The following is a 24,171-nucleotide window of genomic DNA, read 5'->3' as shown; positions in this document are numbered from 1 at the left end:
AGGGTTGATGCTGAAAGCCTGGCTCTTTGGCTAGTTCTGTTTTTTCTAACCATTGAGAATGCTCTCTCAGCATTGCCGTCGCTAAGCAGTATTGAAATTAGTGATAGCATTACTCTCCCATGGGTTGGAAACAACAGTTGGCTAGATCCATTTCTTTCCCCCTGAGAGCAACTCACTGATGATCTGCTCTTTCCACATTAAATTCTGCGTCTAAATTATTGATTTGGTCAAGCTGAAACTCGCTGTGCAGATGATCAGTGCCGGTTCCTTCCATTCAGATGGCTAAAAAGGCCAGGTCCTTATACGATATTACAGATTGTACAGACACATCTGCAAAGCTTGCATTGTGTTTATTAATGTCATCTAGACCACCACATCATTTTGAGAGATACTGTGAGCAACATGGGCAGAATGCATGATAGGCCCCACAAGTCGATGGACTAATGAAAGCAAATTGCTTCTCCCAATCACTCCTGTATTTTTTTATCCCATTTCTTTTTCTTGGAAATTCATTCTTACTTTTTTCTGCTTCTTGCTGAGAAACTTGATAGAGAGAGCCACACTGTGAAACTATCTCTTCATTTTGGCGGATGAAAACCGGAAATCAAGCCAGATATGGTAAAGTACTAAGAAACATACCGGAAACAGAAAAACCAGATACAGAAACAGGGAAATGGAAATTGATGTTCATATTTTTAGCATGAAATGCCATGTTACAATTTGGTTAAAATTAGGTCTCTACTTCACGATGGCCATTAGTGATTTGAGCACTGCCTTACCATATGGCATTAGGAGAATCTGTAAGAGGAGAAAATGTTACATTCTACCTCTACCCGTCACCCAGAAGGATTGCTCTGCAAAATGTATGAACCTCTCTTAATATCAGCTAAGCACAACCCAACATAGTTTCTACACGTGGGAGATTCACAGCTGATGCAGATATTATTTCTGTGTGGAAGGCAACATCGGTGGTATAATTGGCTCAAACTTATAACTCACGAGAAATTCCATTTGGGATTAATGCAAGTAAGCAAGATCCAGATTTGTCAAAATTGGACCACAAGTCAGAGCTTTCCTTGTTGTAGCCAAAACTGTCAGTTCCATAAAGTCTTAACTTGACATCTTGGTTGATGCTTTCTGTAACACAAGAACAAAAATTTCAATGTGTTTAGGAGGAAGTTTCCAAGTTGATAAGGGTTCTATATCTAGATGGTCAAAATGTTAAGAATCACTAGTTATGACTTCTCTACATTTATTATACATCATGAGGGAAATAGGGCTGTCCATGTCAATGACCAAAAACCAAACTTGCCAAATGTTTTAGTGGTGCATCATCCAAGAATATCACTGTTTCTTTGATGGGCATCATTAATTCTCGGTAAAAGGTCAAAGTCTGTATGAATTGGTATATGGAAGGATATGTAGGATATGTCAAGACTGATCGTTTACTCATCACATTGCAAAGGCAAGTGTACCTAGCATCTTAAAACAGCAGAAGAATAATTTGGTAGAGCTTTCTAGGATCTATCAAAGGTCTCAATTTGCCATTCAACTTTTTAACCAGATAACTAAATCCAAAGACACTCTGACATGGCTTGGATTACCCATTGTTTTCCAAGAATGCTTAGTCCAAATCTGATGAAAAGGTAGTATGGCCCCATTGGGCGGATTGCCACAAGGCACGGATGACGGTGTATTACTGATGATTAATGGAAAACCTGGGGAAGGAGAAAATGTTCTCTCTCTCCTCTCCCTGCCTGACTGCGAAAATAGAGACATATGTCCATCTATACTTCGCTTGGCCTGGACCAAAAAAAAAGAAATAAAAAAAACTGCCATTGTTGAGAATTGCCCCATGTGATTTCTCTGGCAACATGTGTCCCTCCTCTCCTACATTCCCTGATAGGAGATAGGAGATTGTGCTTGAAGTACAAGGTCGACTCTTGTGCCTCTTGCTTTCTCACTTCCTCAACCCAATAACCTAACTGCAGTGGAGAAAGGAAGCATTAATCATTAGCAGTCTTTTCAGCTCGATGGAAAACTGTCAGATTTTTAAAGAACAAGTCATGCTTGATTATATGCATATACATGACCTGTATGACTTTTACTTCAACTCTGATCTGGTGCTAAAGAGTTGTCTGTGCACTTTATCAACATCTAGACAAGGTATGTCTGGATAAAATATCTCTGTACAATGGGATGAGGAAGCTGCGGGCAACTGACTCTTCATAAAGAAAGCGCTGCATAAACAAAATCACAACTACATGAAGAGCCCGGTAATTTTTGTGATCTTTAACAATTGTAGCAAGATTCTGAATAATGATCTGTCATCAAAGTTTACACCCACCAAGGCACTGATCTTGTATGAAGTGGAGGAGGGCATTATGATGGAGACAATTTCCTATAGATTTCGGAGACAATTTCCTATAGATTTCCTCTATCTCTTCAGTTCAGTTCTATCTGTACCATTGTTGCATCGACATGTTGCTGCATTTCCATTGCATCCCCTTCCTCAAAGGTTCCCAAGTCCTACTGACATGTTTCTGCATTTCCTTTTCACCCCTTTACCTCAACATGGCCAATGTCTTCCTCATGTACACCCCTAGTCTTGGGACAATCTTCCATATGGAAATGAGGATAAAGTATTATCAGCATGCATCCTCATTTTAGCCATTGGCTATGCCTTCAGTAGTGACTGCATTACAAAAAGCCAGTTCAGTACACTATGAACTTCACAGAAATGGTTATTTAAGTTGATTGTTGGCCTGTCTGCTAGGAATGTAGTCTTGTCTGAACAACTTGCCACTGACCTGCCAGTCAGACAAGACTTCTGACCACAGTAATCAGATATAGCTCTTTTGCACAGCTAGACCAGTTGGTTAGCAGTTGGAACAGTGTACTGAAAATGACATGTGCTTTGTGGACTGTCCTGCTGGTACACTATGATCAGTACAGCCAGCATGCTGGCTTGCCATACTGGTCAAACTGCGTATCTTCATGTCCAGCACAGCTGTTGGTATATGTGACTGGCCAGCTTGCCAGTCCAAGATAACCAACTTGTGACCTCTGTAATCGTATATCACACAGATATATGGAATAAATGCCTGATCACAGAGACTGAGAAATTCCACTTGTGAAATGTATGTTACTGCTTTAAGTCAACTGTAACAAAAAATGAACAGGCAAAATATCATTAAATTCATGAGAGAGAGAGAGAGAGAGAGAGAGAGAGAGAGAGAGAGAGAGAGAGATGTATATGTCTGTTATATTATCTTAATGCAATGTGATCAGGTAATATATGATTGAGAGACATGATGTCTGACACATGAATAGAGAAAACTACCATATGCCTTGTATACAATTGCAAAGCCATATAATAAGAGGGTTATATTGGATTTAATTCTGTTTCTGCCGATTTTCTCAATGATGTTGGGCGAGTTCAATTTCTTGAAAAGTACTGGAAAGTAATTTCATCACTCAAGTCTGGAGAAATTATTAATTGTTCTACTTGGAGGAAATAAAGGCTTTCAAAAACACATCAGGGTTACAGTGTCTTAGATTTAATTACATATATACCAATTTTCTCAATGATTTTAGGCAAGCTCAATTTCTTTTGGACTTGAAAGCAATTTTCAGGGCTGGAGAAATTTCAACTTGTTCTACTTGCCAGGGAATAAAGATTTTCAATAACTTCAGCAAAAAATCCAGATTTTTCATTTTTGACCTGGATAAAATTCTGAAAGTAACAACACTGTCCTTACTCAGCAAATTTCTGAACTTGTCCTGGGCTACCAGACAGCATATTTTCCCACCAATAACCACTATTTAGTCTGATCAAATTAAATCAACATAAGTTTTACACTAACCATTCCTTTAGTTCTTCATTTTTTCTGATGTAATTGTCCAGCTTTTTCAGCCCATTGACTTTCTGTTCCCTGAGGGTAGCTTCATTTTCCCAGGTGTTGTGTATGTGGGCCCAGCCTTTCCACTTGATGAGGTATTGCACTTCTGTCTCATCATTCTCCCCTATGACATTTGGGTCCCCATTTTCCTCAACATTGTATATGGTAGTCTTTCCTCCTGTGGCTTCAAGAGAAAGCAAAACTAAAACTTCAGAACTAGAAACATACTCATGGAAAATGGATGCCCCCCACCAGTGCCTGAAAAATGACCCTAAATGAAAAATCTAACCAGAGTGTGGCAGAGGGACTGAATCAAAACCAGCCAGGGTAACACTATACGACTGCCCCCCCCCCCATTACAATGTCATAGTGGGGCAGACGACATTGAAAGAAATTTAAATAAGAAAATGAAACTAGATTTGTGCTTGTGAAACTTGCATGCACTCCCTACACATGCAAAGCAAAAAGTTAAAACACACTGAAAAAGAAAAAAAGACAGAATTGCAAGAATGGCCTGAAATTCTATTCAGGGCATATACTTACGCATACATTCAAACATCTAATAGCAATATCAACCACCTAGGATGTATATTAGAGAACTACCTAGGTATGTCCATAAACATGCAGTTTTCTCATTTCTAAAAATATAGAACAAACCCTCATAATTATGGAGATGGACAATGGGGAACACAGAGACTGCAAATTAAATATAGCAGGGCTCAAATTTATGGCACAGATACTTGCAAAATACAAGGTAATTTCAACCACCCCTCTAATACGACCAAAGGAAATGAAGTTGAGATTTCTAACCTTTTTCAATTTTCCAATAATATAGTCATCAGTAAACCTTCATGAAGTACATAACATTCAACAAAATTACATGTGTAGTTCTGATACATAAATTTAAGTAGGATTTGGTATTGATTCCTTTACCACAAGATATAATATAATGGTCAGAGAGCATCCTAATACTGTGTAACATGTGTGTCTACTGGTAACTATTCTTTTTTATAAAATTCTTAATGTCTGTGTGTGTGATTTGGATTTTTAACATAGCTTTAAAAAATTTTCAGTCATATTGCTATGATGTCTGCAGTGTGGCAATTTATAGTGATGTCTAGCACCGAGGCATAATGTTGCAGACATGTAGCATCATGTCCCACCCTGTCACATTTTCCTGACACCAGGCTGACCAGTCATAACACTAACCTGTTAGTGCTGAGCATTAAATAATGCAACTGCTCATACCAATTTTATAAGTTAGTGGTATGACTCGGCAGGGGATCGAACCCACAACCTCCCGCATTCAAGGCGGACGCTCTAACCACTAGGCCACTGGAGTGGTAAAAATCTTAATGTGATAATGAAATAAAAAACATCAGAAAAAGTTAAAATTGCCACAGTGGCAATATCACTTTTGGAACTACTTTCTTTTCAAATTTAGGAAAATTATCTGCCCTTATACATGTTAATTAAACTTTATTTCCCTATTGAGGCTTATTTTAATTTTATTTTTTCTCTCTCCTTCCATCTGGATGAACAGATCTTCAGGTTGTGGTATACACTCATGTAATCAAAAATAAGATGCTATCAAAAATACTTAAAAGTGAAATCCAAACAATAAACAGTAGGTTCCATATATTGCTTTAAAAGTTTTCCACATATTGTTTCTATTCACTATTCCAGTGTTACCCATACAACTATAAATGGTAAAGTTTTTAGGTAACAATTCTTGGATAAATTAGCATTACAATTATTTAAGTGGCAATTGTAACTCTCATCAGAATCATAATCATGTTGGAAAACAATGGAGAAATCGGTTGTAATTGATTGCCAGCACATCCAAGGCCCAAGCTAAGGGTTCTGGAATCAGTGAGACAAACTATGTAACTTGTGGTTCCACCGTGGTGCAAAAAGGTTGATCATAAGACACCCCCAAAACATGCACAAATTCAGTGAAAAACAAATGAACAAAGGGACCATTTCCAGGGTCTGAAGTGAAATTAAATTTTTAAATTAGAGGTTTATTTTAGTTTTTTTTAAAGGTTTTAAATTTGTTTTAGAGTAGAGGCAAAAGACACAAAGAAGTTACAAGATTATCTCGATGGTGAGCGTAAGTATTGAAAAATTTGATAAAATACGCTTTTGAGTTTCTAAATAATATGAAAATAAAGATAAGGTGAAAATTAATATATAATTAAAAAACATATATTTGCAAGGGCTAAGCAATGTCCACTACAATGTCCTCCTCAACACTGTCCAGCAAATAATCCACTGACATTTATCTTATTTGGCCAGTAAATGCCAATACACTACATACTATATCCTTTCCTAGGACCTGTACATCTTCATTACTGTGGCCCCCTCATGAACAGCCTATTTGACCAGCCACCACCCACTGTTTACAGCAAGAATCCCTTGTCACCAATGAGTTTTTTGTGCTCAAAAGTATCCCTCAAGAAATGCCACCCCTCTAATGTGACAATATTCAATTCATACTGTAAGGTCATTAATTAGATTATCTTCACTGATGTGTTTCCCGATGTAAGGTTTTCATTACTGAAAGAGGTGTTGGCTAAATTACATGTATCACTAAGGTTAATATATCATTAACGCCGATTTTTACATGAAATGTGGTCAACAACGCTGTGATCGAGTTTTGAGCTTCCAATAGCAGTTGAATTATTTTCTTGGATGATTATAACCCGATGTATTTGTCACAATCACAACATCATCAGCCTGGTCTAAATATAGATTTTGTAGTTTAATACACTAGAAGAAATTAACCTTGAACATAACAGAGTACCAGACAAAGACCAAAAAATCATGTGATAGTACATGTATTACTTCCTTTATAAGTAAGGCATTTTGCCTACTCTGCAAAAGTTTTGTCTGCATAATTACTTGCAATACCATACAATATGCAACACAGGAACAAATCATTACGAAACTTTAACATGGCATGTAAATGGAGAACTATTACTTTAGAATCAAAAGTAAAAGTTATTTGTCTGGATGACAATGGTGAGAGTTTGAGTTCTTGCCAACAAATGTTACATTGGGAAGACTCAAATAAACATTGTAATAGATAAGGAGAATATTATGCAGTAGTGAGAAAATGGAGCAAATGAAAATAGTATTATTTTAAGTGCTAAGCAATATGTGTACCAAGATTTGAATGATGTTTTTGAATGGTTTTGCACATACCAACAATACCCCACTCGCATTCCACGCTTAAGAATAAGAACTATTAATTTATATTAACTTGAAAAAGTCTTTTCTTAAGACAACGTTTAATAATTAATGCTACTTTAGATGAAGATATTAAATGCTGTGAAGTCATATGGAACTTTCTTACTACATACACGTACATACACGTACTTGTCACAAATAGTCCCCACTCTGAGAGGCCACCATCTTAAAAAGCCACTTTCCCAGTGCAAAAGGGGTGACTGTACATGAGAGGGATCATTGTATATGGAAATTTTATGCTCCTGAAGTTTTTCATTCATCTAGTCTTCAAAAGCTTCGCTTTCCTCAACTTTATCCCTTGCACACTTTTATATCTGCATCACACAGAAAATAATGTCACTGTCCCTTTCCAACCAACATGCATGCTGGTTTTGAAAGCCAACTTTGTTGAAAATAAGTTTTACTACTGCTACTATGCTCAAGGTATTTTAAACCGTAATAAAAAAAATCACATCTAAAAATAGCTTGTTGTTAAAATGTCCTACATATGGAGATCAGCGGTTTTTTCACTAACAATGGGGACTTTGCAAATATGTCAAAATATAAAACGCTTTTTAGTACCTTAAACAAATAAATGTTGTAATATTCCAAATTTCTTCAAATGAATTTAAACAAATAGTGACAATATGTATCCCCAATTTTTCCTGTCTAGGATAATTTGTTGGTAAATCATCCCCAATTGTAACTCTGAATTCACATTGTTTGATTTACTCCAAAATAAAAAATATAATTGAGGAGAATCTGAGAATGTAAATGTGTGTTACTGTTTATTGTTTCAATTGAATACATTCTTGTATCTGAAGACTGAGTAGTAAATGGAAAGTCGAGTGTTGTGTGTATTTAATTTCTATTGTTTGTTGGCTTTTTCTAATCCATGATTATTTGTTATGTATAATTGTATTCTGTAATTTACCTTAGTTCTAAATCAAGTTTACTGTGTACCTGGATAGGGACATTCATTTTGTAAACAACACAATACATAGTTTATATTTCTCTCTGAGTACTGATTAAATATTATGCTCATTATCAATGGAGGTAAATATATATATATATATATTAATATAAATATAATCTTAATCAAGGACTTTAGCATTCCCTTTCACTTTGTATTCTAGGAAAATAAATTACAAAATTTGGTTTTTGGCATTCCCTTTCACTTTGTATTCTAGGAAAATAAATTACAAAATTTGGTTTTGGCATTCCCTTTCACTTTGTATTCTAGGAAAATAAATTACAAAATTTGGTTTTCGATCTTTTCTGTTACTTAGTTTAAGACCATATAGTCAGGACACTAGATAATACTTAACAACACCCCCCAAGAATACAAAGGGATTAATCAATGTTTGAAAGTCAATAGCTTGGTGCTAACAATTGCCAAAGGTGCAGCCCAAAAGTCTCTACCTTTAAGATGGTGATCAGACCTATTCAAATTACATATATGGTGATTTAAAAGTTATTTAATTGTTGTATCCTGTGCCTATTTTAGTCCAAAAGTTGACACACTTTTGCAGACAGACATTTTCGAGCCTTTAGAATGGCAGCACTAACTATATGTAATACATCAGCCATGTTGGCATTGACTCTTCTGGTTTAGATTACATGCCTGACCCCCACAATTCAAAAGACAATTTCAGGCAAGGTACATCACTTAAAATTTTTTATGCACCAGCATGCGAAGTTGGGTGATTTTGGTACCCTCCTGTCTGAGCAGGCAAGTCACCACTTCTGAGTTATCTGATATAATCAAGATTGACTTCCCAAAAGTCAGTCCTTCCAAAACTGAAATGTGTTCATGACTGATTTCATTTTGAGGAAGTTAATGTAAAAAGAGGCCATTCCTTAGGTCTTCATTTGCCCGTATCAAAGTCCAGCAAAAAGTAGGCTCCCCATCTGTACTTACAGGTGTCTGTATATACCGGTTGAGGTTTCTCAGAAGGCTCCACATCTATACTTACAGGTGTCTGTATATACCGGTTGGGGTTTCTCAGAAGGAATTCATGGTATGAGCCAACTGTGCTTGCCGCTGACAAAGGAATGATCACACTTCATTTGTGATATTGGCCTTTTCGTTGAGAGGACAGGAAATTGGGCACCATCAAGCCAGCAAATCATCTGTTGTGGGTGCATATAAAGGTGGTACAATGGGATCAGATCTGATGTGCCACTGAATAACTTGAGGATTTGCAAGAGCTATCTTGCTGAAATTCAAGTCCTGTTGGAGATGGAGTTCACCAATCTGGATGTCATAGACACAAGGAAGATGTACAAGAATGAAATTGGCTCCACACCCTGATGGACAAAATAATAAAATGGGTGATGATCACATTTTTCCCCCGTTCACAAGAAAACCGAAATGATTCCTACGCAATATGCAGAGCCTGAAGCTGATACATAGATCAAACTGGAAGCATTCAAAATTGGTAAACTTTGTCATGGCATGCAAACCAAAGAAACTTTAGCGTCAACGGTGAATAGGGACATGAAAGTAGACCTCTGTGAGATTAGGACTGATGGCAAATTCATCCCTTCAGATGGAAAATTGTATTAACCTTGAAATATTCAATTTGATCCTCTGTGGAAGAATCAATTCACTGATGCAATACAGGTCTGTGCTCAGCCTCAACGTGCCACTGGCTTTCTAATAAGGATAAGGCTCAGGTATGAATAGACCTGAGATTGTGGCTATCTCACAATCTCCACTGCCCATTTGTTGATGCATGAGTGTATCTCCTAGTGAAGAGTATGGACCTTCTCCCAATCTGATGGCACATCCAACAGAGTTCCGAAATGACTTGGGTCACCCATCCATTTTGCAGAAATAGGTTGGTCCTAAGTGATTAGAGCTGCAAAAGTCTGGCACCCAATGGCAGACTATCTGTGGGTGCTAAGGTGTTGTCAGTACTGGGAAGCGTGGCTAGAGAGGGAAGGGAAACTTGGTTTCTTACCTCACTTACAAGATTGCCTCCAAGACTGAATTGGCTTTTGTCTCCTGGCACTAGGTTAGCTAAAGACAGCATGCTTGAACACTTGAGAGTCAACATGCATCTACGTTAGCATGTTATACATTATGGTCTAAAAAGATCAAGTCTGACAAAGTTAAAAATTTCACAAAATATCTGCCATATTAAAAAAAATAAGGTATACCACCTGCTTATGAATATATATTAATCCAAATAAATCCAAAAAATCTGAATGGATAGCTCTAATTTCATACAAAAAGACTTTGATTCAAGAAGTAGCAGGCTTACATTCATAATGTTATTGTAATTGAGAAATTTTCAAAGTAGAAATTAGATGACGAAAACTTCAAGCGGAGGTTTAAAATGGTTAACTCAGCAAGACTCTGAAATTGGCGTGTATTCCATTTAAAATAGGAAATGAGTAGAAAGTGTTTTGTCAAAGGACACACACTAGCAGACCTAGGCTTAACTGATAGGATTCAAACACATATCATGCATTCCTGCAGCTCTTTGATAACCAACAAAGAAATTTCTCCAAATAGATAAAAGTCCTCACCTCCTAGTTTGCCTTCTCTGTGATTAAGAATGCGCTCTATTGTTTCCTTGTTGCTATCCTCTTCTTCTTGCCCTGTTGCCTGCTCTATCAAGTCATCTGAATCTGTTGCTTCCTCAGATTCTTCTTTGTAACTGTAAAAAAAAGTTCAAATCACTCTCACGTATTACTTTTGATGTCTTACAGACTGGCAGGTGGTAGTCTTTTAGGTGATGGAAATTGGAGAACCATGAAAAAACTGACTCTGCATAGCTGATTCCAGCATCTGTGGAATTAAAAGTAACCTAGGGCAGCAAAGTAGTATAACAAATGCATCAACACTATGATCCAATCTCTGACTTGACATAATAAAGATATCTTAAAGCTTCAAAACATTTTTGGATTAACTCTTAAAATGTTCCTTGCTCAAATATCTATATTTTATTTCTCCCAGAGCTCAGAGTACATTTTCATGTGATCATTAACCTGGTAGGAACTTTACAGTTGCATATTATGATGTTATTTGTTCCAGCCCAAACACATCTTAATCGCCAAACGAAAGAGCTTGTGTCAATCAAAAATTTAACGAGTTTATTAATAAACTTGTATTTCTTACCTGACTTTTTTGGATGCTGCTTTTCGTACTGAAGATCCCCTTCTATTATCTTCCTCCTCACTGTCTGAAAAGTCTGACTCGGATGACAATCTCTTTCTCCTCTGGACTTTTCTGCGAACATTAGCAGTTCTTCCAGCAGGCTTTCTCCTCCTTCCTTTTCTGAAAAATAAAACTTTTCACATAAAAAAGTGACAAAAGACTAATCTTTCTCTAAAATATTCTGACTTGTTTTGCAAAGATTGGTGACAAATGTCTTTGATGTGTAAATAATCAAACATGAAAGTCACACAGACACATACTTTTGCTTTACATATAGTTTAAAAAAGTGAACAAAAGAGTCAGGTTGAATCCCATCCAGCTGGAAGTTAATATTTTCTATTACATGTATTTCATTTTATTCCTGATTTAAACTGATTAAAAACTGGAGAATTCGTGATTTTTTGCATCATGAATTTCTATAGAGTTGTGAAATTCACGCTAAATCATAAGGGTTGGCAGGTCTGTGAATCCCATCCAGCTAGAAGTCAATATTTTCTATTAAATGTATATTTGTCATTTTCTAACTAAAGGGTAATATTTGCAACAAGATAATATAGTATGTATGTATTGCAGGAACTTTTGCAAGGAACAGAAAACATTAATTTTTGTATCAGAAACTGCATATTCATGAAAATAAAGTAACTTGTAATAGTCTCTCTGGCAATAAAATATCCCATCTTTTCCCTACAGACTGCTTGTTTGTTTTTTGCTGCTATGCAGACTCTGCAAATAATGGTAGGGTACCAGTTTCGATCAATTATTGCAATTCTGGTTTGTAGTAATAACATACAGAAACCATGGATGTATCAGTTCCTAAAAAGAACACATTGTATACCATTCATATTCATCCATAATGATGTGAACATTGACAAGCAACATATGATCTGGAATTCAGTATGTACAAGTTTCTCAATTAATTTACATCTACTTCTGAAATTGATATACACTGTAACAGAAAAAAAGCATGCCCAATGGGTGCACAGGCTCAGAATTTGGAAGACATCGGACAAAAATTGCCCACTCAAGATGCAATGCTGTAACAGCTAATCAAACATCTTATATTCAATGAACTGCATTATGATGGGAAAACACAATGCAAATGTTTTCACAAAAAATCAGCAAGATACATTAAAAGATTAATTGGTATGTACTTGTTACCCTTTTGCGCATGAAAACAGGGTTCTCAATAGATTTCCAAACCGAAGAGTCAGTTGACCCTTGACCCCAAAATCTCATGAGTCAAACAAAAATCTCGAGTCAATTCTTTTTGACAGCCTTAACAAATGACAGTGGAAACAAATGATGTTTGAGATTCAATGTCTTGCTGAATAATTGAGAAATACCTGTACAGTATTTTGTAAGAAATATACGATCTTGTTCTTGTACAAGTGTTTCTTTTTTGTAACCCTATGTCACTGTGTATATTTTTTGTATCTGAAACAGAGGATTGTTTTACACTTTATATTTTCAACTTTTCAATATATTCTATTGCCAATAGCTCAAATCATTGTACAGCCCTACCCACTTATACTGACATCACTTATGTCGACAAGCCGCCTATATCGACAAAAAAGCAAACTGCAGGTCCCTTGGTCCACTATTACTACCAAAATTGTCATGCTTATGTTGACATGGAGATAAAAAAATAAATGTACATGTCAACAGAAGCCCTTGGTCATACAAGCTGCCAGTTCCGACCCATACTTTGTTCAACAATTAGATGATCATGCCGCCAGGCTTTAATTTTCCCTCCTAATCATTTATGTCAACCAGCTGCCAGTTCCGACCCATACTTTGTTCAACAATTAGATGTTCATGCCGCCAGGCTTTAATTTTCCCTCCTAATCATTTATGTCGACCAGCTGCCAGTTCCGACCCATACTTTGTTCAACAATTAGTTGATCTTGCTGCCAGGCTTTAATGTTGCGGTCAGATAAAAAAAGAGGCTTTTGTTTGGTCCCATAAAGTTGGCCTCTCATGGCGACTTAAATCTGATTGATTCTTGCATTTTCCAAAGTGATCGGTGATTAAAACAAGTTTATTGTGCTGTGAAAGTTTCTTTTTTAACTTTATTTATATTTACGATGGCTACCAATGGCAATGTGAAACGCAGATTAAATTTACAGTTTCTGGAAACCTAATATCTAGCTGTTAAAGAAGTTGAGGGTAGAGCATCTTGCAAAGATGTCTGTGAAAATTTTTCTCTTAAACATAACACATTGTCAGGAAGGATGAAAGCTGCTGAGTCTATAAAGAAAGACTACGTTGAAGGTAACTGCATTCCCCAAAGGAAGAAGCAGAAGACTGCTAAATTTGAATATGTGGAGGAGGCCACAGCAAAATTGTTCAATGAAACCTGCACTGCACATTCCACCTTATCCATAGAGATATGATTGTCAAAAAAGCAAAAGAATTTGCGATAAAACTTCGTGTGGAGAACTTTGCTGCAACAAGTGGTTGATTCACTCGCTATAAAGTTCGTCATAGCATCGGATACAAAAGGATTTGTGGAGAAGCCAACTCAGCAGACAATTCACAGCTTGATAGATGAAAAGCCCAACTTGAAGATATATTGCAGAATTATAAGTCTGAGGATTCTGGTCTAGAATCTCCACTAGATGTGCTACTATTTCTGCCTATCGTATGAAAAATGTCTGAGATTTGCTGAATCTCACTTTTGCAATTTCTTCATGATTCTTTCCTTCAACATGACTTGTTTGCTGCTATGTCCATCATTTTCCACACTGAATAGATTTGATGCAAGCAAAACAACCAGCGTATTCAGCGGGAAAGTCTTTTTAAGACCATCATTTAAGCTAATGTCTACTGCTATCTTGAGGTATTTTCAGCAACTTGAAAGGAAATCACTTTATTCGTCACGTACATCTTAACTTCTTTAAAACATTCATCCATTAATTGAAAATTATAGCAAATTTAATCCTCTGAATGTATCATAATCCCCCAGCCCCACCCAATTTAATAAAATGAATCCGATTTGCTTTTTACATGTGTGCGTTTTGGATTTTTAATGTAGCTTTAACAATTTTCAATCATATTGCTATATTTTCTGCAGTGTGGCAGTTTATAGTTATGTCCAGCACTGGGGCATCATGCCGTAGACATATAGCATTATGTCCCAACCTGTCACATTATCCTGACACCTGGACCACCAGTCCTAACCTCTTAATGCATAGCACCTAGCAAGGCGGCAAGTCTTTGGTATGACTCGGCCGGGATTCGAATGCGCAACCTTCCATATTACAGGTGGATGCTCTAACCACTAGGCCACCAGATCGGTGCTTTTTAAATGTAGAGAGATCATAAAAGTTGCATGGTTCTGTATACATCCGGCGGATGATTGTTTTCCCTCAGATTCCTTCTTGGATAAATGCAACGATTTAAATAGCTTCAGCTCATCCTTCTCCCAAATTGTATGCATCACATCGCATGAAACCTGTAGTCAGATGGGATTTGAAGACAGGAATATCAGTGGAACTGGAGAGCAAATCTTTCCTTTTGATAAACTAATGAGAGGAAAGATACTGGTAGGCAAAACAGAATTCTTGCATTATATGGTTAGCAACGCAACAAGTTTAATAAGCTGACATAAAATTTTACAAAAGTAGGGCTAGGAGGGCCCTTCTGAAAAGTAGAGTGTGTATAAAAAAACAGACTAAAGAAAACTTGGGACACTAGAAAGACTAAATAAAGTATTTAAGCTTAAGCAGAAAAGCTCCATCGACTGAAGGAGGCATACAATATGGCACATTAATTTTCATCTAGATGGAGTAACGTACTTATCTTGGACTTGTATGTTTGCACTACCATGCCTTATCTGTGACTTGTATGCTTGCACTACGATGTTGTTGAAATGATCGATAGAATACCTTGGAATCTGTAGCTGTTAACACCCAACCTCCACCCCCTTTGTTTTACATTTAGGAGAGAAATGAGTTTTAGTGAATGAAGTAAAAAGTATTCAAGAGCAGCATTACTCACTGGCTAGCAAAGCTGCGGACAGGCTTGAATCTCTCTTCCTCACTGCTACTGCTGCTCTCTTCACTCCCCTCCCAATCATTGGACCTGTAAACCAAGTCAGGACTTTAAATACATATTTACTGTTCACAAGACTTAATTAACACAATAACACTGCATAATGTTTGTTCTAAATGGTGAAACAATTATTATACTCGTACTACCCGACATCAATCCTTGAACTGAACAGAAGGGAATATACACAAGTTCTAATGGGTCGGTGGTTCTTTCCGGGGTTTTCCTGGGTTCTTCCTCCACCATTAATACTGGCTGCCATGTATAGCCTATTGTGTGCTGAAAAATGGCGTTAAACCCTACAAAAAGAAAAAACAAAATCCTTTTCCATTGCTACAATTTACTCAACACCTTCCATAAAAGAATGTCGCTTCATGATTTATGACATGCCAGTATTATAATTTTATACATATAAATTGTATCAGTTATAAATCATAACTTTCAAATCCAACTTTCTGTGTAACATTCTTGGAAAGTTTTACTTTAGACATACATGCCAACCCGTGGCAAGGAAAAAGTCTAATCCAAGTGGACAAAAATGAAAGCAACAGTCTTTCATATTGCATTTCAAAACACTTTGTACCAGCTGAGATTATGTTTTGCACACCTGTAGAGATCCAAGTGCTGGGTTACAAAGTCTGGATTTGAATTCTGTTTTATTTTTGATAATACTGAACGGTCTCTCACAGTCAGCATTAGAATGGTAAAGAACCCATATTCCTTTCATAACCTGACAAAGAAGAGGAAATATATATCTTCCAGTTATTGGATCTTTTAGCTGGGAAATAAGGTTCCACTGCACATCAACTCTGTCCGGATGAAGTACATTGTCATATAAGGGTTCTCCTTCTAATTTATCAGCAGCCTTTCCTGCCGCAAGGTGCTTCAGATGACAGGGATAACCTGATATGTACACTGATGGAGACAGTTTTCAAAATACAGAATGTAATGCCTTTATGAATTTCAGTCATCACGGATGCATTATCAGCTTAAAAAACCCATACAGTTCTGCCAACTTATGGTTATTGAAAGAATTATCAAGCAAATAAAAAAAAAATTCTCCAGTGGAATCTACTGTTAATTCTGGTAATGAAAGAAGAGCACTCTGACTTGGCCCTTTTCATTGTCAAAGTCTCTTACACAGACCGGGTACAACTTTTCGTCATCATAATCATTTACCTAAGCCATACAGCTGCTATAAATAGAAACCAAGGTCAAAAGATTGAAAGTAAAACCAGCATGTTTCTTGAATATAGGGCAGCTGCTATAAATAGAACATAATACTGTTAGGAAAGTGCATGCAAGGCTACGGACAAGTGTAATCTTATGTCATAGTTATGCAGAAGCCATCGTTTCTAGAATATGGTCTGAAAGATAAATAGGATGTAAATAAAAATAAGAAAACAAATTATAAATTTTTTGGGCGGGGGACATACCGAAAATGCGTAATCCGAATATGTTTATGCGTAAGGCAATTTAGTGAAAAATGTGTAAAGATACACCAAAAGCGTAATGGTTGGCATGTATGTTTAGAGTATTGCCTGTTATCCAATCCCCACCTTCAGTCTTAAAAGTAAATATTCCAAATTTCTGTGCAATATTCTTGGAAAGGATTACTTACTGTATATACACAATTTTAAGTCAAGTCAAACTGCAAACAAAAAAAGATCCTGCTCTGCCAGAGTATATTGTGCCTACAGAGCAGGGTCTATGTTGTTTATTTTACTTATTAGTCATAACAAACTAAAGTGTCTATTTTATTTGTTCAACTGATTATTCCTATCAAACTGCATAGACCCAGATCTACCAGAGCATTATGTGACAGCAGATCTGGCTCCATGCAGTCTGCAGTTGGACTAGTCTCGTAAGCAAATATATACAGTAAAGCCTTTGGTTGTTATGTAATCCCCTCGAAGTAAATGCACAATAAATAAAGATGCCCACGTATCACAATCCTATAATGCAGAGAACTGACTTACTCCCTCATTATAATGCTGTCCAATGGAATTGCTGAGTATATCATCTACTAGTAAGACTCCCTTGTAACAAAGTAAATGACAATTATACTATTGAAAAATAACATATAACAAGAACAACAGTATAATGAAGGTCCTTACAGCAAGTGAATGATAAACTGCTGATAACTAATAATACTGTTGCCTTGGATGATTCCATTCACTTACGTATTTCGCCTCCTATTCCTTGTCATGCGTGGAGAAATATCTTCACTGCTACTATCCTTAAAAGAGAAATGTACAGATATTTTCAAATACATATTTAGAGATAAAAATTATTAATTTCACTGGCATTTCTTTCATACATGGAAACTTTTTTCTAATGCAAAGTGTATTGCACATCTTCATGTTCAAATTAACATTCTGAATCTGTTGGACATCAGGCTTGCAGCTACTAAAACAAAATCTTTAAAGTTATGGTCAACTTGAAAATTGCCAGTGAAATTAGAACACATGCATAATAAGAGTCCCTCAATGAGTCTGATTCTCAAACAAGCCCTCAAAAATTTCCAAGAATCCAAGACGGTTTTTTCCTCTGAATTTTAAATGTTGGAACTCTCGAATATTTTATATCATCGCAATATACTCATCATCTGAGGAATAGCATCAATTAATGATATTTTCAAGATGGCTATCATGGTTACCATATTGGATCTTCATGTAGCATTATTTTCATTTTGAGATCAAGTGGATCCTGCGGTGAGTGTGTGGGCAAAGTTTCACGATTTTCCTCAAAATAGTTTAAGGGAATAGGTATAACAAAACTTGTGGATGGCTCAACAGACAACAGACCAACTCATAAACTCATCTAGTCTATGACTGCTGGAGCTAAAAATTAACATAAAAAGTCATAGTACTTTTAAAGTCTTTAAATTAACCACAGCTTCACAAAGATATTTCCATTGGAAAATCTCACAAATTAAAGGATTACAAAAAAACTATGAAGCATTATTAATCAAGGAATATTTCTCATTTATTTTTGTTTTCCAAACCACTAAAGATTTGATAAAGCCATGGAAAAGATTTGTGTTGTTTGTAGAATGCAAGCAACTTCTGCAAATTAAAAGAACTAAATGATATGTTTTAGGTTTAACACCATTTTTCAGCACAAGATAGGCTATACATGTCAGCCAGTATAAGCCAGTATAACTGGTGGAGGAAGAACCTGGAAAACCCACAGAAAGAATCCCCAACTCATGGGAAGCTACTAGCAAGCCTTCTCATATACCCACATCAGTTGAGCCAAATCTCAAACCTATGCAGACAGAGGTTAAGTTTGTTGCCCTAAACATACATTCTACAGACTTGTATATCTATATGACTGTGCAAAGTCTGAGTAAATACCATTAAAATACTCTAACAAGGCAGACTTAAAACAATTCTATTCTTGTAAATAAGAAAATCTGATTTATAGGACCTCACATTTTTAGGGTTATTAAAGGTTCTATGATATATGATGTTGGTATCTCAAATGTATCAACCTTTTTACCTCTCACAAACAAAATTCTACATTTACGATTTTTTTTTATGACCTATAAAACAATTTGTTTAATGTTCTCAGAGAGGTGCTTCTCCATTTGTTTTTGTGATGGACATAAGACAAACTATGGCATAGCAACACAACAAGGTTATTTAGTTCCAAAACAATCGGGATGGAGTTTTTTTGGTGGTTTTACGGCACTACAACACAAGTAAGATATTTAATGCTGTGGCAATTTGAGTAAAGTGCCTTACACCAGGACACACCATAGTAGCCAACCGAGACTGATCTGATGGGAGAATTCTAACCTGCATGCATTCGTTGATGAGTCAGACGTGCTAACACTCAGCCACTGGATCTTGAGTATGCCCAAAAAAGGAGACCCAAGAGCATGACAGGATTCAACCAAATGCCCTTTCAGCCATTAGTCAGGCATGCTAACCATCAAGCCACTGTAACTTGTATAGTCTTGAGCATATGGACAATGTGAGTGAAATGCACAAAAGATTCAAGAAAACTTTTTAACTGAGTAAATCTATGTACAAATGTGCGCATGCTCTAAAATGCTTAATATTAAAGCAGTAAAGAAAAAGGTTTTGACTGGACTTTTATGCAATGTTTTCTCGACAAAAGAATCTTTCTTTGATGAGAATAAACACCATGGGATGCAAGACCAATAAAATGTAATAAGCTCACTGAAAAATCTCACTTCTGAATATTATAACACTTGAATTACATTTTGCCTTACCTTGGAAAAACGTGAAACACACCTTTTCTTCCGACCTTTACAATCAGAGTGTTCATCCAAGTTCTGAGCATAGAACAGGCAACAGGCAAAAAGAACAAAACAAAAATTGTACTTACTTAACTGATCTGGATAAAATATTCTGATTTTGGAAAAGCCTACAGAGTGTACTAGCATTTTTTGAATACAGCGTGCCTTTGTTGTTCTTCCTATAGAGTTTTAGTTCATAAATGAATTCTAAATTTTGTTTCCGATCCTTGTTGTGAATTATGTCATCTTCACAGTTAACTCATATCTTGGTTTTAAAAATATAATTTTGTAAATGCGCAACATTTAAACATCACATTACACTGAGGATTAAACTATTAACAAATGAAAAAAAGAGCGATGAACCAAACCTGCCAACAAGAAAGCCTAAGTCAAAAAATGTAAAACAAAGTCTGGGATGCAATTTAATTTGACTATAGCTACTTGTTTTTATTCTCTTGATATGAAGCCATGTCGGTCTACAAGAACTAAAGGTTGTTGATCTTCAAATTTTTTTTTTAAAGAAAAGTCCTGGAAGAAAAAAAATTAATCTCAACTACTAAGGCTCAAAAAGTGCAACTGAATCAACCAACCTTCTAATCCACACAGTTGATGATGATCACACAAAAAAAGACAAAATTAGGTTGTTTGAGGAGTTACTGGCACTGTTCGGTGTTGATGCCTTTTGTACTTGTGTATTATATAAGATATAAGACTGAATATACAGAAAAATAGGGGAAGATTAAAATTGTGAGTAATCAGTTAATATATCAGTACTGAAAGAAAGACATCTTTTTCAGTATAAACTAAGCCTACAATGGAGGAGAATAATCAAGTAATTGGTTTTGATGTTTATTGCCGATTGTTTAAAGTGAATGTTTAAAAAGCAAATTCCTAAAATACGGGGATGCAATTTGTTAAATAAACCACATCCCCTCAAAACGGCCAAGATTTTATGTGGTTGTACATCATCAGAGAACTTTTAAATTGAGTTCACGGTTTCAAATCAATAATGCAAATTTGTTCCACTGTCCATGGGCAGGGTATGCATTCTGGTCAAGGTCAACCTTTAGGATATGTCCACATGTCATCCACAAGTGTTATTATAATTAATCTACCTTGTCCCTACACTATGTCAACATGAAGGATGTCATTCTCCAATGATGGGTTTGATTATTTTTTTCTTGGGTGATTTTATCTGCACTCAACACATTATTGGCTATTATCATACCAAGGAAAGGCGAGTTAAGTGCCTTTCCCCACGGACACACCAAAAGCAGCTGACTCCAGCTGACCTGGACAGGTACTGAATGTGTGACTCTTAGATTACTAGCCTTATGATCTAGAACTGAACTACTATGGTTCCCCAATGATGGGTTTAGTGTTTCAAACTATTTTTGAGATCTCTTTCAACACATTTTGGCAAATATATATAACATGCCAATTCATATGATAGAGCATATGGAATCGACCATTCAGAAATGTGTTACTGGTGGGCAGGTTTGGCATTTCATGATGTTGTTTATTCTGATGTTGGAAAGGGTGAATAACATTTTGTTGCCCCAATGTATACCCATATCCTTAAGGATAGTTTTCAGAATGGGTATTACTACAACTTTCATCTTCCTGAAAATATTGGATATAAAATACAAATTGACCTTAAGACATAGGATGAAAAGGTTATAAATTATGCAATATATCCATGTGGTGGCATAAGCTTTCTCTTCGTAAAAAAAAGAATGGGCACAAAGTTTCTTTTAATGAAAGCTTCTTTAATTATGTTTCAAGTCTGACTAGAAAGTTCATCTGTACTACTCTGATCACTGAATCCACAGCGAAGGCCTGATTAGTTTGTTGGACTCGAGATACCAGGTAAGTCTGTCATGTATCATTCACTCCATGGTTTAGCAAATACAGATTGTTTGTGATACAGGATGATGGCTGATGAGAGCAGGTATGGTCCTTTCCAGGTTTAGATACTGGGATCAAAGTTACCTCTTACTATGTCAACAGAAGTTGCCCATTTCCCAAATTTTACTGAAAATTTATTTAATAGTGTACTGACAGCTTATCAGGTAGTGTTGCAGATACGATGGAAAATCCTGGTTAGTTTATCAAGGAGAGGAGGAAAAGAAATCAAGGAATTATAGAGGCAGAAAGAGCAACCTTCACCATGAAAACCAGGATGCAACATGTTTGTTACACTCAATTCTGCAAAGACCATGTCATTAACCCATTCTGGATGGTATATAATTCCAACTGTATGTCCACTATATTGTGTCTACCACTTTGTAGAATTGTACCTTTAGATGTATAATAATACATCATTATTTTCTGTGTACTCTTATGAAAACAAGAAAATAAAGGTTGATGGTACACAAATGCTATTTCATACAGAGAAAGCATGATTTAAAAAATCTTGGTCAGTACTGAAAGTCAAGTGATGTGCTTGCTGAATTATCTGAAAATAACAACAATTTCATGTGGAAAATTGACATTTTAGATTGGAGATTGTTATCTTCACTTCATCAAAATGAAGAGAGTTGATAATTGGTTACCTGAAGATTTTATTACATACACTAGTTTTCACGTGCAGAGAACGTGGCAGACAGCACTGTAGCAGCAAGTGAAGGCAGTGTTGTTGATGCTGAATTTGATGAAAATATAGCCTATTTTGTTGGAAAAAGTGAAAATTTAGGTAGAACAGATTATAATCTTGACTTTGACAAAATGAAGAAATGAAAACTGGTTAGCAGATAATTTAATTGCAAAAGTTTATTATAATGTGCAGGGATCAAAATGGTAAACAGGACTGATTCTAGTGATGGTAGTGGTGTGTGATATGGTTGCCAATTTTGATGAAAATATATAAAAATCTGGCAAGGGGAAATTTATATTTTAGGCAATGGGAATCATGACCTTGACAACATCGACTAAACTGAGTGTATGACAACTAGAAATTTGGTATTTTTTAGTCTGATACTGACAATGATGTTTATTTCTGAAGTTAACTGGACATTTTGAGGACTTCACTGTGCCTAAAGATCACCCATACACCAATGTTGGATTTGTGCATAATACTGTTAATTGCATTCCTGGAAATGAATCAAAATAAACCGAACAAAATCCCATTATTATCATTACATCAGAATTTACACTGGAATAACACAAAAAAGAAGAAAAGGAACACTTTTTTGTCTTTCCAGTTAGGATCTGTTCATGCTCTCAAATTTTCTATATGACTGTAATAACCTTTGATAATATTGGTAGAATTGTATTTTATTTTTTTTGTATATATTTTTTCAACATCTTAACTGGCATATTTGTTTTTACTGAACTTTACTTCCAACTGAACTTTTTACATCTGGAAATTTTGAACGAAAAATGACTATTTCTTTAAAAACTTATTTAAAATCTTGTCTTGTGAAGACAGACTGACCAACATCATTGCATTCTCTCACACTGATAAACCAATGGCATACAACTGCCTGTCTGTAATCGGTCAACAGTTCTCAAGCATATTCATTTTGCCCCATCCCTACCCTGAACTAACTCCAAAGGTAATAATGAACAAATACCTCCTTTAAATTTCTCAAATGGAAGCAAAATGGTTTCAATGCTGAACTTGGTTACATTGAAATTTAAGATCTGAGTTTATTCTTATTAAACAATTCTGAAAAGCAACAGTAAACCCCAAAAGCAAGTTTGCTGACTGGAGATGAACTATGAATTTCTGTTTATATTTGTCAGCTTTAACTTTTTGATCTTTGTATTTATTATTCATTAACTACTTGGTAAAGTTACATGTTTACAAAGATCTGGCATGTCCACATCTTTTGAAATAATCACCATTCTCATTCCAAATGCGAAGATGTGTTTCTAAATGAAAATTTATTTCAACACAAAGTTAAAGTACTTTATTTAATGATCATATTACAACTCAACTTCTTTCATCAAATCATTCCATTTCCATTAACCACTTCTGCAGTCCATTCATTTTCGTATCACAAATTTATCCTAGTTTTTATTTTTATCTTACATGTTAACATTCCAATTTTAACATACAACACAAAATGTATAACCAACTGGAGTGCTAGTCCCGTAACATTGACTGTGCTCTACTGGGCAAAAAGTATGTCTAGGAATTCAAGATAAAAGATATAATCTTCCTTTTGAACTGCTGACTTTCAAAACCATTTCTGATATTCTGCAGGGACAAGATTTTCAAATCAGCTGCTGTGGTGGTCATACAGGATGTCAGATTGGCATTGTTTTCGTTTAGGACAAAGCAGACATAATACGAATTTTGGTAAAAGCCCTATATTATAATCAAACTCTCGATTCAGGGCAAGAAGTGACAAAAAGCTTTTCAATACAACCATCATGGTGGCCATCAACATTTAGGAGGTATCATAAAAGTCTATTTGTGAAAACCCAAAGCTGATATTGCCATCCATTAGAGATATCAATATTTTCAGCATAGCTACCTTGGTGGATATACTCGAGGGTTAGTCAAAATCACTTCATTTAAGAATAATAATGAAAAGATTTTT

The 24,171-nt window shown here is 35.8% G+C and overlaps 1 protein-coding gene across 3 annotated transcripts in view; it reads right to left on the bottom strand.

Moving 5' to 3' along the window:
- Positions 1-24,171, bottom strand: part of LOC149800773 (ATP-dependent chromatin remodeler CHD1-like) — a 127,617-nt gene that overhangs the window by 88,887 nt on the left and 14,559 nt on the right. For 2 of the 3 annotated variants that reach the window (XM_089954756.1, XM_089954757.1), the window contains 5 exons: positions 17,535-17,590; positions 15,301-15,384; positions 11,263-11,421; positions 10,671-10,801; positions 3,867-4,086 (listed from right to left, as the gene is read on the bottom strand). In XM_089954756.1, the coding sequence (XP_089810882.1) occupies positions 3,867-4,086; positions 10,671-10,801; positions 11,263-11,421; positions 15,301-15,384; positions 17,535-17,590 (650 nt within the window). Of the gene's footprint in view, positions 1-3,866; positions 4,087-10,670; positions 10,802-11,262; positions 11,422-15,300; positions 15,385-17,534; positions 17,591-19,594; positions 19,658-24,171 lie in introns of all 3 variants that reach the window. The other variant, XM_089954755.1, reaches the window with a different exon arrangement.

This window comes from Sinohyriopsis cumingii, chromosome 4 (assembly GCF_028554795.1).
Source record: "Sinohyriopsis cumingii isolate HCF-2022 chromosome 4, ASM2855479v2, whole genome shotgun sequence".
NCBI lineage: Eukaryota > Metazoa > Mollusca > Bivalvia > Unionida > Unionidae > Sinohyriopsis > Sinohyriopsis cumingii.
Note: the sequence above shows the minus strand (reverse complement) of the source record. Positions and strands in the feature narration are given on the sequence as shown.